Source organism: Anomaloglossus baeobatrachus, chromosome 3, assembly GCF_048569485.1.
Source record: "Anomaloglossus baeobatrachus isolate aAnoBae1 chromosome 3, aAnoBae1.hap1, whole genome shotgun sequence".
Classification (NCBI taxonomy): domain Eukaryota; kingdom Metazoa; phylum Chordata; class Amphibia; order Anura; family Aromobatidae; genus Anomaloglossus; species Anomaloglossus baeobatrachus.
The window spans coordinates 673,300,136-673,318,976 of NC_134355.1; the positions used below are offsets into that span (position 1 = coordinate 673,300,136).

General features: G+C 48.0%; 1 protein-coding gene across 1 annotated transcript in view; it reads left to right on the top strand.

Moving 5' to 3' along the window:
• The window catches only part of XKR6 (XK related 6), a 305,924-nt gene that overhangs the window by 281,160 nt on the left and 5,923 nt on the right, over nt 1-18,841 (top strand). The window contains exon 2 of the mRNA XM_075341254.1: nt 11,657-11,853. Within this exon, the coding sequence (XP_075197369.1) occupies nt 11,657-11,853 (197 nt within the window). The remainder of the gene's footprint in view (nt 1-11,656; nt 11,854-18,841) is intronic.

Consider the following 18,841-nt stretch of genomic DNA (forward strand, 5'->3'; position numbering starts at 1 on the left):
CACCTCAAAACTGATCTTTTTACTTTTCCCGCCTCCAGGACTGTGAACTCCTCGGTGGGCAGGGCCAACCACCTGGCCCAACCCCTGGTGTGAACATCAGCCCCTGGAGGAAGGCAACAAGGGTTTTGTGTCTGACTTCGGTGTGCCTGACCGGGAGTGTGGGATGCGTGGGTGTTGTTCTCTGTGGCCCCTGGCTTGTCCAGGGCGCCACATTCCCCCTTAGTTAAATGCAGACCGTCCGCGGGCTGCCCGTCCATCACCGGTTTTATTTTCACAAACTGGAAAGATAGAAAAACGGTAACACATTACAATTAAAATAACATCTTCCCACATCGGGAGGTCTTACTTAAACGTTGCGTAACAGTTACGGCTTCCGCTCTCTCCCACCCAACCTGGCCCTGATGCTGCCTCTAAGCAAACAGGCAGCACCCCTTGACCCCAGTCCAGCACAAGTTGCCCGAGCGGGTTCTGTCCTTTTCAGGGGACCCACGTCCATGGGGAACCCCTGAAACCCCCAGAGGATCACCACCGGTTCCGGTGGTGGCTGGACCCCAGCCAGCTCCACTGCGGGCCCTTCCTCCAATCTACCTCTCCGGAGGCGGTAACGGTGAAAGCCACAACAACATTTTTATTTACATGCCACAAGTTTGTGGTTGCCCTGCTAGTTCTCGGGCCTGTTCGTAGTAGTTTCTACGCATAATTTGAAAAGGGGGTCCCAACGGGGACCAGTTGCCAGCAACGACCGGTTCAAATCAAGCTGACAATCAAGGCTTCAATCAGGTGACTGTCAGTTGATTATTCTTATCATTCTCTTAAATGGTACTCTGGTGGTCCCAACGGGGACAACTGCAACGGGACTCCGCTGCCATTATTCCGATTCTTCGGTGTCGGCTGGGGTAGGGGATGCGGTGGACACCCGGGCCTCCTGGCTGCCCCCCATCTTGGCATGCAGCGCAAACCACCCCCTCTCCCCACAGTGCCGGGTGTACTGAACTAGGTCACCCGGCATCAGGTTGCGGCCTGGGTGCTCCTCCGGCAGGTGGGCATTAACATCCCGCCGAGCTATGAAGACTTCGGCCTCCAGGCCCGGCTCATATATAAAGCTATAGCCCCGGCGGACATCAAACCGCCTCACCTGCCCTTCATACAGGGGGCCCCGGACACGGAAGGTCGCCTGGCGGAGGCTCTTTCTCCCGGATCGTACGGGCCACCAACTCCGCCTTCTTCCTTTCCCTTTCCGCGATCTCCGGGCCCAGCGGTGTCAGCTCCCTGTCCCAATACGGGGCTGCTGCGAGCTCCGGCGCACGGGTCGGGCCCCGCGAGACCTTCTGGACACTGCCCACCACTGGCAATCTGGGTGGAAGGTCCCGCGGTGACTTGGCCTGGGGTGCTGCTTTGCAGCGGCAACCCGGCGCAACCTCAGCCGAGGTGTGGGGGATGGGCACAAGGGCTTTCCTCCGCTGGGCCTTCTGCACGGAGAGGCCTGTCGGCTCCGGCTCGGGGGAAGTCTCTGTATATGCCTCCAGCTCGGTCTTCTGCACTTTCCAGGGCAGCACTTCCGGTCGGTCACGGGCTCCGGCTACAGGTCGATCCGCTTGGGCGGACATGCAGGGTACCGCTACCGATTGCGGGGATAGCGGGCCTAGTGGCGGGGTCACGGCAGCCGATACGGGTAGCGAGGGAGGTAGCAGGGCGAGCGGTTCAGACCGGGTCCCGCAGCCGTGATGACCGACCCACTAGGGGTACCGGGGCGTGGGTCACTTACCCTCCCTTCCAAGACTCCCTCCACCTCGCGTCTCCGTATGGCCGCCACCACTTCCGCCATGTCGGCCTCCCACTCCTCCAGGAGGAGCTGCATGCGGACCTGCAGACGGCTGCTTAGCTGGACGGTCCGGACTTCCACCCACGCTGCGGTGCCAGGCGCTGGGACCACGGTGTTGTTGGTCGGACTCAGCATCCTTAGCAGCGGCCTCTTCCAGGAACCAGTAAATGGCCGCAGGGTCCTGGCATCCCTGCTTCCATAGCCGCGGGCTACATGCGGCCAGACGCCATCAGTCCCCCTTAGTCTCTTTCCGGCTCCTCCTCTACAGGGGCGGGGTTTTGGCCTTCGCGCCTCTACTACTCGAGGAGACGCTCGAGCGGGAATTCTTCGCGCCCAAGATGGCGGCTTCACAAATTTTTCGGCCGGACACCTCCGGCGGTCACACAAGGCGCACTTTCACCAGTTGGTAGAACGGTAGGATCCTGTTCGTGACACCAATTTGTCGCGGGCGGAGGAGGGGACGCTGCGCTCTCCCACTGCTCGGGTCCGGCCGCTGCTGCGGCTGCCGCTGCTCTGTAGTAGCTCGAGCGGTGGGCCGGATCCCGGGGACTTGAGCGGCGTTCCTCGCCCGTGAGTGAAAGGGGGTTTGATTGAATGGTGGGGGATTTGGTGATTGTCTGTGACGCCACCCACGGTTGTGGTGAAGTTGGTGACACCACCGCTGCTCTGGACGGGGATCCCGGGAGCGGTGACAGGGAGCAGCTTAGTTGTTATTTCTCCCCTCCGTGGGTAGGGGGTTGGTTGTCCCGGGGCCCGGTGATGGGGTAGGGATGGATGGCAGGCAGGGTACGGGGCCTGGCGAGGTGCAGGGTCGCGGGGGCAGCGCTGTGCTGCACGGCACGGTGGTACTCACTCAGCCAATGATGAGGACACAGTTCTCGGTAAAACACACGGCTGGATGGACGGGTCCCACAGACGGCTGCGGTGTTGTTTCTCCCGGCAGGTTGATGGTGACTGCCTTTCCCTGCACCTATGTACGGTAAATGGTTCCAATGGGTTCCCACCGGTAACCCGCTCCCCAGCTTGGATATGGGCTGGAGCAGCCCCTTTTGCCCGCAGGCACTGGCCCTGGGAACGGTAGCCTTGGCGGTGGCGGTGTCTCCCTCTCTCGGTTGGACTGTTGCCTTCTGTCGGGTCTTGGCTGCTGGGAAACCCAGGAGGTTCCCTTCGCTAACGGATTTGGCAAACTCACGGCGACTCCTAGCCTTGCCGGGGTCCGTAAGCCCCTGCCAGATGGTGCTGACTTCTCTTTGTGTACCGGTCCGGTACCGCCGGGCCACCGCCCGTCCACGGTCCTTACGGTAGACTCCGATAGGCCTCTCCTGCAGACGATCACCACCGTCTGCCAACCTTGCTGTACCGCCCGGGCCCCACACCCGGACACGGTCAGTTAGTTGCTCCACTACCACTTTCCTTCCTCTCTCTTTCACCTCAAAACTGATCTTTTTACTTTTCCCGCCTCCAGGACTGTGAACTCCTCGGTGGGTGGGGCCAACCACCTGGCCCACCCCCTGGTGTGAACATCAGCCCCTGGAGGAAGGCAACAAGGGTTTTGTGTCTGACTTCGGTGTGCCTGACCGGGAGTGTGGGGTGTGTGGGTGTTGTTCTCTGTGGCCCCTGGCTTGTCCAGGGCGCCACACTGGTGCAGTCACTGTGTACATACATTACATTACTGATCCTGTACTGATCCTGAGTTACCTCCTGTATTATACTCCAGAACTACACTCACTATTCTGCTGGTGCAGTCACTGTGTACATACATTTCATTACTGATCCTGTACTGATCCTGAGTTACCTCCTGTATTATACTCCAGAGCTGCACTCACTATTCTGCTGGGGCAGTCACTGTGTACATACATCACATTACTGATCCTGAGTTACCTCCTGTATTATACTCCAGAGCTGCAGTCACTATTCTGCTGGTGCAGTCACTGTGTACATACATTTCATTACTGATCCTGAACTGATCCTGAGTTACCTCCTGTATTACACTCCAGAGATGCACTCACTATTCTGCTGGTGCAGTCACTGTGTACATACATTTCATTACTGATCCTGTACTGATCCTGAGTTACCTCCTGTATTATACTCCAGAGCTGCACTCACTATTCTGCTGGGGCAGTCACTGTGTACATACATCACATTACTGATCCTGAGTTACCTCCTGTATTATACTCCAGAGCTGCAGTCACTATTCTGCTGGTGCAGTCACTGTGTACATACATTTCATTACTGATCCTGAACTGATCCTGAGTTACCTCCTGTATTACACTCCAGAGATGCACTCACTATTCTGCTGGTGCAGTCACTGTGTACATACATTACATTACTGATCCTGTACTGATCCTGAGTTACCTCCTGTATTTTACTCCAGAGCTGCACTCACTATTCTGCTGGTGGAGGATAGTGATTCAGATTCTGATATTATAATGGATTGAGGCGTTCCCATACTTACCCATGAATGCAATCTTTAGGCCCCCTCTCCCTTTTTATCTGTATGTTATCCTCACTTTTTATGCACATTTTCCCAGGGACTGATGATGACCTTTCCTCGCATTATTATCAGTTGAGTATATGGACACGTGATATTTTCCGGTCGGGGGGGGGGGGGGGGAACGGTTTATGTTGTAATTGATGCGTTTTATACTTTTAAAAAACATGTAAATTTCCCTGGAGAATTCTATTTGCAGTTCATGATAAATTCAGTGAAAATTGTCCGTCCCCGGAGGAGAATGTTACCTTTCACTTAGAGCCTGTAATAAGCTTTCCCTAAGGATCTCCGCTGCTTAATCTATTTGCAAAATGTTTAACCTCAGCAGAAGCCTAGCAAGTGTCTAATCAGGGGGATGAATATGGAATATAGAACTCCAGCATCTGTACAATATGGAGACTGCACAGTCCGAGGGCAATGCACGGATCACTTTTCCAGGAGCTCCATTTAGACGGGGGGGATGGAAAGAGCCAGGTGTTGGCCAATCTGAAAGCGCCACTGTGCACCAATGAGGACGAGTCAACACAAAGATCCAATATCGATCAATCCGTAGAAGTAAATAAGAAGGCGCCGGCTTGTACTGATTAGTAGGAGTAAATCAGAAAAAGGTACATGCCCCAACCAATCATAAGGATGTCATGGGTGACAGTCATATGGTTTCTGGCCATAGAAGGTCAGAGTTTGGCTGTGCAGAATGCTCCCTGACTTTCCATTGTGAATGTGACAAGATCAGTTCATTCATTTCATGCTACCCATCCAGATAGGCTTGGTCCTGAGTGTTCACAGACCACTCGTAGAAGGGGGAGTACTGTCATGTGGTTTCTGGCCATAGAAGGTCACAGCGTTTGGCTGCACAGAATGCTCCCTGACTTTCCATTGTTCCGCTGCCAATATTCATTGGTTCCTGTTGGACTCAACTCTTCCCTTTTGGACCCAGTAAGTGCTCATCTTCCACCCAGCTGCTGATCATCAGCATTATCTTGGTGCTTATTTACCCCTTTCTTCCTTGGACTGGTGCTGGTGATATTTTCAGTTCATTCAAACCTTGGTTGCAAGCAGGTGGCTTGTACTCCTCTGTGGTATCATTGCTGAACTCCTGCCTGAGTCATCTGTAGATAAGTAGTTCATGCATTTTCCCCCCTGTGTGTCCTCCTAGTGTCTATAGTGGTTAGTGGGGTTGAGGAAGAGCTCATCCCACCCGTTCCCTATTTAGGGTCCAGCACTAGGGATAACTAGGGTCAGGTATCCGGCTCGGTGCATAGGTGCGGAACCTATCTAGGGTGGTGAAGGACCCCTAGGACCAGCGGTAGGTTTGGTCAGGGCTCACCATCTTCCCTTTCCCTAGACACAGGGTTTACCTTGACTTTCGCCGTTCGCTTTGTACTTCCCCGTACCTACTGTGACAAAATAGCTGCCAAGCACTGATTAGGAGGAATCAATCAGAAAAAGCCTATCTGCAACTATCAGCACTAGTCAATTAGAAAAAGTCGATGTGCACCATTCAAAATGAGTCAATCAGAAAGAGCCAATGTGCACCGATCAGATGACATAGAAAAGAAAAAGTGGACTAGCACTGATCAACACAGAGGAGTCAAACAAAAAAAGCCAAAGTACACAAATCGGGAGTCAGTCAAAAAGATCCAATGTGAACAGATCAGAAAGAGTCAATTAGAAAGAGCTGATGTGCTCTGATACGGATCAGTCAATCAATAAGAGTCACCATGCATTGATCGGGCAGAGTAAATCAGGAAGAGCTTCCTGTTATGATTCAGGGACCGAGGAGGATCAAAAAATACGGAATCCCAAATGGTAACAGAGTGGCTGGAACCTTAACGGATTGCAGACCTAATACTGACACACAACTAACAGTAGCCGTGGGGCGTGCCTACGATGACCTGGACGCTTCAACACAGCCGGAGAACTAAATATTCTCACAGATAGAGATATAAGAACACTAATCTGCCTCAGAGCAGTCCCCAAAGATATAGAGAGCCCCCCACATATAAAGACTACGGTGATATAGAAAAACACAATACAATGCCAGGTTCAGAAAAAGTGAGGCCCAAACTATCTTTATAGGAAAAGATAGGAAAGAGCACTGTCTGCAGTCATAAAAAGCCCTAATATATACCAGCACTTCTGATAAGGAAAAATTCTGAGGTCACACAACTTCTCCCTCACTATATCAGCACTTAGATGTTTCTGGGATCCAAAAACACTAATACAGATGAGGGGCTGCATTAATACCAAGCATGACAAACACAAACATTGCATAATCATGAAGCTAAGTATACAGACACTCCCAGCAGGGAATGATCTCATTCCACCAAGAACTCCACACAGACAAAAGAGGAATCAAGCATTAGTATCAAAGCAGAAAAAACCAACAAGAAAGTGGAAAACAAACAGCAGAGGTACAAAGACCACTTATCTGAGAGGAGTTCTGGTAGTGAGCAGAGCTGGTTACAGAAAGTCCTTAACACACAGTTGACCATTGAGCACCAGCAAGTAACAAGGGAAAACTACTCAGTTATATAGTCCCATTCTGACCCTGATTGCCAGTCCTCCACAGGTGTGTGGCTTTCATTCCACAAATCAACTGCACCACCAGCACTGACCACAAGAGGGAGCCACAAACTGGAAAACTTATTCACAACAGCTTCCATGCACTGATCAGGAGGATTTACTATGCACATAAGTGAAAGAGCTAACAGTACCAATCCTGCACCCAACAAAATCACACAATCAGCACCATTAAGAAGGCGCCAAACCAATCTACAAGAATTATAGGAGACGCTGACCTCCATCTTTCAGAAAAGCCATACAGGAAAAGCTGTTATGCCAAAAACCTCAATGGGTTTTCTATACAATGCATGTGTCAGATCCTCCAGCACTAGAAACACCTTTTGTTGCTACTCTCCGCTTTTGATTTTTCTGATCGAGACTTTCCCTTTAAAGGAAAACTCCAGGCAGAATTGATATTGCAGGAATTCAAAGAACATCAAAGAGATAATCCTTACGTCATGCTCCGTGACTCAGGGATCAGTTACATGTTGACAATACATAATTCATTGCAGCTTTTGGCAATGGAAATGATCTCCTCTATCTCTGTCTGAATTTCTGTGAAGGTGGAGTTCCCCTTTAAAAAATTACAATCTGTTTTCGATGTAAAGCTCTTTTTAGTCTTGGTTAACTGCCAATTAGTTAAATTAATCTTCCGATATTTGGATTTGTCTAAAATATTTTCCTTTTGCTCTCCTGGCAGCAGTCTCCAGATAACTCATTATTTTGCTAAGCGTGTTCATTACACTTGATATATTACAATCTCCTAGCATTATATGGCATCATGTATTCAGGCAAATTGTAATAGATTAATGGAAGCCTAGGCCTGGCCAAGATATTACTTGTACAGTAAATTGGAAGAAGGGTTTAATAGTCCATGATAAGATTTAGAATGATTGTTTTACAACTGTGAAACGCGTTGGCGCGTGGTATTTGTTGTCAGCCAGTAGGGGATTCCACAACTCCGTGTTGTCATCATCATCATCCATAGTCGGTTGTAATAGAAGTAGCTTTTGGTTATAGGAGATTGGGGGGGGATCAACTCCAATTTTTTTATGCTGATTTAATTCCTAATATGTCACACTGCCTGTCTGGAGAAGAGTCACAACAACAGACATTAGTGTGACAGGCAGTGTGAAGAAGGGGCAGTATAGCAGAAGTAACTGCGCTTCCCCCCACAGGGACCTTAGTTAGTCATTTGTGCTCTAATCTCCCATCACTAATCATGCAGGAGGTTAGACCAGGAGTTCAGAGCTGTATCCTTAAATCCTACACACTGAGAAACCTATTCTAAGCTATGGTGGGGGCGTGTTCTTTTTCTTCTGTACTTCTGGTCTAACATCCTTTATGAGTTGCCCAATCATAAGCAAGCAGAAGCACAGAAGAAAAAGAACACACCCCCACCATAGCTTAGAGCAGGTTTCTCAGTGTGTAAGATGTAAGGATACAGCTCTGAACTCCTGGTCTAACCTCCTTTATGAGTTGCCCAATCATAAGCAAGCAGAAGCACAGAATACCTCTTCTAATAGGTGGCATTAAAGTTCAAGTCTTTTTCGTCTCTGAAGAGGAAATTTGCAGATTTAATTTCCCAGAGGTGCATTGCATGGTTTATAAGTCTCCTTACACTAACATGTCAGGCACTTCACTTTCCATGAGGACAGACCTTTACACCCTAGTCAGAAGCTTCTCATACAGCCAAATCAGTTCTCTTGATTTGCATTGAGGTGGGGCAAACACCCCGAAACACGTGTCTGCAAATAGAGATTCTGGTTTGGCTTTTATCCTAAGTCATGTGGAAAAGCTTTTTAAAGGGTACACTACAGTTCAAAAGTTTAGGGTCACTTAGATATTTCCTTATTTTTTAAAGAAAAGCACATTTTTTCCAATGAAGCCAACATTAAATTAAACAGAAATCCCCTCTATACATGTGGTAAATGACTATTCTATCTGCAAATGTCTGGTTTTGAATGCAATATTTACATAGGTGTATAGAGGACCATTTCCAACAACCACCACTCCAGTGTTCTAATGGTACGTTGTGTTTGCTAACTGTGTTAGAAGGCTAATGGATGTTTAAAAATCCCATGAAAACCCTTGTGCAAGTATGTTAGCACAGCTGAAAACAGTTTTGCTGATTAGAGAAGTTATAAAACTGACCTTCCTTTGAGCTAGTTGAATCTGGAGCATTATATTTGTTAGTTCCATTAAACTCTCAAAATAGCCAGAAAAAGAGAACTTTCATGTGAAACTCGACAGTCTATTCTTGTTCTTAGAAATGAAGGATATTCCATGCGAGAAACTGCCAAGAAACTGAAGATTTCCTACAACGGTGTGTACTTCTCCCTTCAGAGGAGAGTACAAACAGGCTCTAACCAGAGTAGAAAGAGAAGTGGGAGGCCGTACTGCACAACTGAGCAACAAGACAAGTGCATTAGAGTCTCTAATGTGAGAAATCGACGCCTCACAGGTCCTCAACTGGCAGCTTCATTAATTAGCACCCGCAAAACACCAGTGTCAACGTCTACAGTGAAGAGGCGACTCCGGGATGCTGGCCTTCAGGGCAGAGTGGCAAAGAAAAAGTCATATCTGAGACTGGCTAATAAAAGGAAAAGATTAATATGGGCAAAAGAACACAAACACTGGACAGAGGAAGATTGGAAAAAAGTGTGATGGACAGACGAATCAAAGTTTGAGGTGTTTGGATCAAAGAGAAGAACATTTGTGAGATGCAGAACAACTGAAAAGATGCTGGAAGAGTGCCTGACGCCTTCTGTCAAGCATGGTGGAGGTAATGTGATGGTCTGGGGTTGCTTTGGTGCTGGTAAAGTGGGACCCTGTGGACAGCCCTTGATTGGAGCCAATTTCATCCTACAACAGGACAATGACCCAAAGCAACCTCCAAATTATGCCTGAACTATTTAGGGAAGAAGCCGGCAGCTGGTATTCTATCTGTAATGGAGTGGCCAGCCCAGTCACCAGATCTCAACCCTATAGAGCTGTTGTGGGAGCAGCTTGACCGTATGGTACCAGAAAGTGCCCATCAAGCCAATCCAACTTGGGGGGGGGGGGGAATATCTCCAGAATACTTCCGCAAATTAACAGCTACAATGGCAAAGGTCTGCAAAGCTGGAATTGCTGCAGAGGAGCATTCTGTGCCGAAAGCAAAGTGTGAAGAGAAAATTATTATTTCAAGTAAAATCATTATTTCTAACCTCATCAATGTCTGGACGATATTCTCTATTCATTATGCAACTCATTTATAAATAAAAGTTGGATTTTTCATGGAAAAAACAAAATTGTCTGGGTGACCCCAAACTTTTGAACTGTAGTGTATGTAAAGTAACGGGGCGCGTATTGGAGCATGATAATAATATTCATCATCATTTCTGTCTCTTGCATCTTTTTCTGGATACACGTGGTATGAATGAATTTCTCATCCTTACTATGCATCTGTCATCGTTGTCTTGCATCGCCACCTAGTGGGCAAACAAAAAAACACTACATATTAGTGATGAGTGAGCACTACCATGCTCAGCTGATCATTTCTCGAAATGAGCAGGTCAAACCCTCGGACGGGCTCCACTTGAGTACTGAGTATAATTGAAGTCATTGGGAAACTCTTCTGGAAAAATGCTCGAGGTTCCCATTGACTTCCATTATACTCAATACTTAAGTGGAGCCCTTTCGAGCGTCTGACGTGCTCAATTCGAGTACCGAGCACCCGAGCATGGTAGTGCCTGCTCAGTCATCACTAATCTATATCCTTTTGTATTGGACAGCTCTTTTTTATATAATATATATATATATATATATATATATATATATACACACTGTCTTCAATAAAATGGCGCTGTGGTTGGCGGTATATGCACACGCTGACTACAACACCTTGTTACTGAAGAATTCAACTAAGGGCTGCGTGTTTGTGTATTGGCAGATAACATAGAGCAGCAGAATGCGGTGGTCAACATAGGTGATGTCAGGTCAGTGAGATGGCCAGTGTGTGTGTATTGGCAGATAACAGAGAGCAGCAGAATGCGGTGGTCAGCACAGGTGATGTCAGTGAGATGGCCAGTGTGTGTGTATTGGCAGATAACAGAGAGCAGCAGAATGCGGTGGTCAGCACACGTGACATCAGTGAGATGGCCAGTGTGTGTGTATTGGCAGATAACAGAGAGCAGCAGAATATAGTGGTCAGCACAGGTGACGTCAGTGAGATGGCTATGTGTGACTGTGTATTGGCAGATAACAGAGAGCAGCAGAATGCGGTGGTTAGCACAGGTGATGTCAGTGAGATGGCCAGTGTATGTGCATTGGCAGATAACAGAGAGCAGCAGAATGTAGTGGTCAGCACAGGTGACATCAGTGTGTATTGGCAGATAACAGAGAGCAGTATGTGTGTGTGTATTTATATACTGTATACTGACACACTTTGTGCTGTATACTGAGGGTAATGAGATTATATATATATATATATAGTTACACATGATTTGGAAGTTCGCACTTTATTAGTAAAGTCAGTTGATCATATGTGATCGTCTGTAATCCATGGAGGAACCTTGCAGAAAGTGATTGATTTCTCTGCAGTGCCTCCGCAGGACAAATGAAGTACTACACCAATGGGAAATTCCCAGGATGCATTGGTTCCATGGATTTATTGTAATTCCTGCTTTTCCCCATGTTAGGAAAGTGTCTTTGTCTTTCTGTTCTTATTCTGCATTAGCTATATGGAGATTTATCATGAGGATGTGATGGTAATGATTGTTTTACGTTCTCTCTAGATACATTCGAACCATGTACCTGGGCATTCAGAGCCAGAGGCAAAAAGAACATCAACGTCGCTTTTATTGGGCTATGATGTATGAATATGCAGATGTCAACATGTTACGCCTCCTGGAAACCTTCCTCGAGAGCGCCCCCCAACTGGTGCTACAAGTCTGCATAATGATACAGAAGAACCGCGCGGACACACTTCCATGTAAGTAGATGTCACTACAGCAGTTATCTCAAGAATACGATTTGGGGGTTGGGGAATTTTGCAACAATGAAAAAAAGCAATAATAAAAATTGTATCATAGAATATAAATATTATATAATCGATCACTAAACCAAGTCTAGCTTTGGATGCTGCCAACTCTTTAGAGGGTATGTTGACTTTTGCAAAAAGTTTTATTACACAAGTACAATGAATGATGACGGGAAACTTTAGCTATTTCCCTTTAGAGAAACTATACACTCCTATGTCAACACCAAGAAGGAAAAGTCATGGAGTTATGGAAAGGGATGGAGACATTACTGACCTACAAATGATGATGAAAAAAGGTTTCAAAACCTGTGTATTTCTTGAGTCTGGAGTATGAGCCATGTGCAGAAATCCCGGCACTTCCAGCCTCGTCTGCTATCACTGAGGTTATTAATGGTCATCTGAGGAAGGTTCTGCCGCTTAATGCTCTTCCGCAAATCATCAAGATCCTCTGCTGGCAGCTCCTGTGTAATGACCGGCCAATGACGACCAGATGTGCCCGATGGAGACAAGTCTGGAGATGCTGCAGCCATCGAAGACAAGTCTGGAGATGCTGCAGCCATGGGAGAACATTTAGGCCACACAGGATGCTCACAGTAGATCAAGCAACATGCTCCTGGGGTTGTCATATTGAAAAATGGTTCCTGGGACACTTGCTGCACCACTGGTTCCATGATTGATCCATTCTGTACTGCAAGTGAAAGCACAAATTGTCTATACACATTATCATTTGAATGACATTGGGCTACGAGCAAGATGTGCCGCCCCATGGAAGCAGCCGAGCTGCTCGGATCCGGGTTCTCAGTGGCTCGAGGGTCCCCGGACCCGGGGGTCGTGCGGCCACTCGAATGAAGGGGGTATTTACAAGGGATTATAGAGTTTGTGACGCCACCCGTGGTGTGTGGTAATTTGGAGTACCACCGCTGCGGTTGGGAGTACCCCGGGGTGATGGAATGGGGCTGCAAGGTGTTAGAACCCTCCACGGGTAGGGGAATGCCCCGGGACTCGGTGTGGGGATAAGGCTGTGGGATACAGGGATCACTGTGGTACTCACTCAGTCCATTAAGCTGACACCGACAACTGGTCAAACAAGTCTCTGGACACTGCTGCCGCTGAGGGGAGCTAGTTCAGGTCCCGTCCCCAATGGTGCTGCCTGGTGATCCGTGACCTGCCTCCTGGCACTAAGTTTACTTCTTTGGTGGTCCCGGTAGTGTGAAACTTGCTGGGTCCCGCTCCCCACTGTGGCTAAGTGTGGAAGCTTGCGCTCAGGGTTGGGATATACTGGACCATTTTGAATGGAAAGTCCTATCCCCCTCGTTGCACTAGTACCCCGATTTTGGAGCAGTTGGGAACGAATCTTGAAGCTCCGTTCTCCACGGGTAAATTATCGGGATGCATGCAGCTACTCCCCGACCTAGGGTCCACGTGCCCCATCGTGCTTCGGTCCCAGCCCGGTGACAGTGCAAGGCCGCTGGCTGTCCTGCTCGACAGATCCAAGCCCCTTGCCATGATCTCCTACGACCGGAGTCCGACTTCTCTAGGCCCAGACCAGTCTGCAACCTAGACAGTTTTCTTATGGGAGTCACTGCTCCCGACCTCCTCAGAGCTCCTCACAGCTCGAGAGCTACTCTCCACCACCACTCAAACTTCCTCCACTTCAGACTAACAACTACTACTCACTACACTCTTCACTTCCCCTCCCTGAACCCCCAGGTGGGCGACTCTATTCCACTCAGGCCGTCCACTGGTGTGTTTGGTGGGTGTGGTGCAGGGTGTATCTAGGACTTGATTAGCTGATGTAGGCAACACCATTTGGGTGGGGACCCATAACCAAGAGGGAGGTGGAGACTGCACGGGAGGGCAGATTGTGCAATACCCTGTGACGACCTGATAGGCCAGGGCTGTCACAGAGACATCCAGCTACACTGACCTCACACCACTGCTCTCAAAGGGTATCATGGAGGAAATTAAAATGGCAAATGTACTTGAATGGAGGTCTTTCCTGTTAAGCGATGAGTTCCATTTTTGTCTTAGACATAATCAGAGATGGTAAAGTAGCGAGCTGAAGTGGACCTACTGGACCACAGGTGTACCCCGGCTTACCGTTTAGTGGAAGGGGCTTGACTAAGTGCCCACTGCGAGGCAGACACCAGGTGCCACTCCCAGGGCAGAGGCCGGGACTGTGGCAGCTGACCCCCAGGGTAGGAACCAACACAGGTGGAAACTAGTGCAAACCTCAACTATCCTAGTATAGACCGGAACCACTAGGGTAGCTGAGGCAGATAGCATGGGCAGGACAAGCAAGCAGAGTCACTAGAGCCAACAGGGCAGGACAGACAGGGAGAGTCACTGGAGCCAACAGGGCAGGACAGACAGGGAGAGTCACTAGAGCCAACAGGATAGGACAGACAGGCAGAGTCACTAGAAAAAACAGGGCAGGACGGACAGGTAGCAGGTTCCGGCAGGACGGACAGGAATCAGGTACAGGTAGGACATTACATACTGGAACGAGATGCCAACAGGGCTAGAGCCAGGTACATGTAGGATGGACAGGATCCAGGTGCCAACAGGGTAACAGGGCAGGACAGACTTAAGCCAGGTGCCAACAGGACAGGACGGACTTGAGCCAGGTGCCAACAGGGCAGGATGGGCTGAAACCAGGTACAGGCAGGACAGGCTGGAATTAGGTGCCAACAGGGTAGGACGGGTTAGGACCAGGTACAAGCAGGACAGGACAGATGGACATGGGGACATGACAACTAGCTGACTAGGGCAAAAACCACTAACTAACTAAACAGATGCATTGATCAGGCACCTCCCCTTGTGGGAGAGTGCCTTAAATACCCAGTGTCTCTCAACGATAGGCTTTGAGGCACTTCCTGGGAATGACAAGCTGGCTCCAGAAGAGGGAAGCAGGAAGCACCCACATGGAGCACTGCAATAGCGTACAATAGCCGGAATCTTACCACCATAATCACAAAGACTTACAGAATAAGTATCAAGCCAAGAAAAACTAAAAATGCTTTTTTTGCAATTTCACCCCACGAAGAATTATTATTTTATTACCTTTTTCAGTAATAATCCTCAAGATGGTGAAGGCCCAGGGCACATGTCCTATATACCCTGCTTTGAGACTGGCAACCCTTACATCCCCACTCACTATCCACCACCCAACGTCCCCTAGAGTCAAGTCCGGAGTTGAGAGTCAGAGGATTCTTTTGTATTATTCCACTTTTTTATGACTTAGATTTACTTATAGTCGATATTGTGATTCCTTTTTTATCCAGTTTTTTCAGTTCATTTGAAAAATATCAGAAATGTTGAAGAAAAAAAAACAGCCCCTGAAATTTCTGTGAAAGCCGAAAGTCAAAATTCAATCATGCAGCCCCCGCTCCCTGTAGACAGAAGGTAGAGAACGGCAAGTGACAATGTGATAGTCTGGCGAGAAACAGAATGGCAGGCAATAATAAATGAGGTGTGAATACTTCCTCACATCTCGGTGGTGCGATGTGTAGTCATAAAAGGTACATCGAAACACAAAGCGGAGGAAAGTACTGTCCATTTACGGTATCAAAAATATTTGGTGCTCTCCTCCTGATTGTATAAGCAAGAGCAATATAAAATACCAAGGACAACTCAGCCTTCCAGTAATGATGACTTGGTTAAGTCACTCTGTGATTGTGGCTTTGGGGGAGTGTGTGCATTCGGGGTTAGTGGCAAAAAAAACCAAACATTGAATGTGGCTTAGGTTACTTAGCAGCAGTTTTCTCTCCACTAGGGTCAGTTGCAGAGGGATTGTGTACTGCCGGTGTCTCTGCAGAGTTGCCGACTTTTGCCCTGGTCAGGTTGCGTCATACCTCGCTCTTCCCTGGCCACTCACGTGTGCTGCTGCCTCCTTCTATGCCGCAGTGGGTTCCCGGGAGTGCACCTAAGATGCGCACGCACACACGGCCCTCCTCTTAAAGATCAAGCATGTAATTTCCCTGAAAGTGTATTTAAGGCATCTTCCCATTAGGTGAGGTGCCTGCACAACGCCTCTAGTTAATCAGTGAGTCTGCTACCTAGCTAGCTGTCAGGTCCTGAGCTCCTGTCCTGTTATCCCTGTCTTCATTTCCAGCACCTGCCTTCCCATACCTGTTTATTCCTGCTATGCCCACCATTCCTGTCCGTACCTGCCTGGCCTGCCTGCCTCAGTCACCCTGCCTGTACCCGTCTATACCTGATTCCATCACCTGTCCTGCCACAGTCTCAGTCACTGCTCTGGGAATGGTACCTGGTGCCCGCCTCGTGGTAGGCACTTATTTAAGCCCCTTGTACTAAAAGGTAAGCCCGAGTCCACCCTGTGGTCCAGTGGGTCCACTAATCCCACTCGCTGCTTCTACACTAGCCGTGAGGATTGCGAGGGGCTGCTGATAAGTCTTTGGCTTTGTGATTTTTTTTTGTTCCTAGGTAACGAATGTTGCATCACATGAAAGCCTTACGTGTCTAATATTTGTTTTCCAAATGGTGTGTTTGTTGCTTATGGCAACAGTGTTCGACGCACGCGGGAAAACCAAACGGCGGAGTCTAATGCGATATTCACAGCAACTGAGAGCAGAGAAGTGATAAAATTTTTGTTTCTGCAAAGGAACGTCTGCAAAGGATATTGATAGTGATATGTCACAGACATTGGGGGATCAATGCCCTTCATATTCCACAGTTAAGAACTGGGTTGTGAAATTTAAAACAGGCCACATCAGCACCAATGATGAGGAACCGAGAGTGGTTGTTGGTCTGGAGGTCGTCGATGCTGCGCACAACCTCATACTGGAGAATCCACGACTTTCAGCTAAAGCAATAGCAGACATCATGGGGATTTCTCATGAACGTGTTTGTGTCGTTATCCATGAACATTTGGACATGAGGAAGCGATCTGCAAAGTGGGTCACCAAATGTGTGACAACAGATCAGAGAAGCTGCGAGAGAAAACTACCCGGTCCATTTGTCAGTGTTTCCAGACTGATAAGAACTTCCTGGATCGACCGGTCACTATGGATGAGACCTGGATTTATTTGTATGACCCTGAAAACAAGGAGCAGTCAAAGAGTGGAGGCACAGTGGTTCTCCTAATCCAAAGAAGTTCAGGGTGCAAAAATCAGCCACTAAGGTGATGGTGTGTGTGTTCTGGGATAAGGAGGGCGTGCTTCTAGTGGACTACCTTGAAAAGGGTTCCACTATCAATGCAATGTATTACATTGAACTTTTGAACCAATTGAAGGCAGCTCTGAAGGCCAAAAGGCGTGGCAAGCTGTCCAAAGGAAACTTGTTCCTGCAAGGCAACACCTCCACTCACACTACACAAGGGACCACAGCAAAACTGGCAGAGCTGGGCTTCCAGCTGGTGACCACCCACCTTATTCACCAGATCTAGCTCCCTCCGACTATCATCTGTTTCCAAACCTGAAGAAACGCCTCAAGGGTACCAAATTTCACACCATTTCTGATGCCATGGCTGCTATGGATGCCTGTTTTGAGGCACAACCGAAATCCTTCTTTTTGCTAGGCTTACAGAACTTGGAATACCAATGTAAGAAGTGTGTTGTCATCAGTGGAGAGTATGTGGAATAAATGTAAGGTTTCATCATCCTATCTCGTTTCTTTCTGGGTAAAGCCAAAGACTTATCAGCAACCCCTTGTACAGATTGTCAATCGGCAGGAGCTTTACTACCAAAGCCCATGACTAGTAAGTGGGGGGGCTTATACATGTAATAGATGAGTCCCCTGCACCCCTCTGTTGTCAAAAGTTTGCAGCACGGTTACAGCAATACAGAAAAATTCAGGAGCCAAGGCACCAGACATCCTCCTTTTGGTAACTTTATTGGTCCAGAAAATCACAACGTTTTGGCTGTGCAAGGCCTTTATCAAGCCAAACAAACCATATCTCTCTTTTCCTATGGCTTGCTAAAAGAACTAAGCAGCCAAAACATTGTGATTTTTCTGCAATAATAAAGTTATCAAAAGGAGGTTGTGTGGTGCCCTGATTCCTGGATTTCTCAGTAAGTGGAGGGTTGGTACACAGCTGCAACATTACAAACCCACAACTTGGACATGTCTGCCTAAAAGGCTGTCAAATTGTTTCTTGTACCTCCTGAGGAATGAGAGGGGAGGTTGCAATGCCTGTCTGCCTAAAAGGCCGTCAAGTTGTTTCTCATACCTCCTGAGGAATGAGAATGTAGGTTGCAATGCACTATTAACCAAGATAGGAAAATCATGCATAGATAGGCAGGGACCCAAGGGGGGGAAACATAAAACATGTGTATAAGTGGAAAAACTGAAATGGGTGAACTAACAAGTGCAAGCTAGGATAACCTCCTACAACCTAACAACAAACAGAAGAAAGGCCCTAGGTTAGATAAAAGAGGAAGCCCAGCGTAAATATCACACAGGTATCTGTGTTACAGGCAAAATTCTATCGCAGCTGTACTGGAACTTCTTAGCAGAATACACATATGAATAGAGTCAGCAGAGAAGGCTAGTATTAGGAAAGTGTAAATAGCCCCACCCGGGATGTGATAGGACCGAGAAAATGAGCAAATGAAAACAACTGATAACTAGTGATAGGTGGCCTCATAGATACCCGGGTACCCGTCTATGAGACCCCCCTTACTAATCTGTAAGTGAAAAAAAAAAACACAAACACCGAAAAAAATCTTTATTTCAAATAAAATACAAAAAAATACACTCTTTCACCCCTTTATTAAACCTCAAAACATCCTGGTCCAACGTAATCCACATGAGGTTCCACGACGATTCCAGCTCTGCTACATCTGAAGTGACAGCGCGTGGGAATAGAATGTGACTGTCCGCTGTGAGCTTCAGGCAGAGAACGACTTACCCACAGCGATGAGCGGGGATGTCACTCAGCTTATTTGCGGTCACAGGTTGAAGACTGTGGGCACCTCCA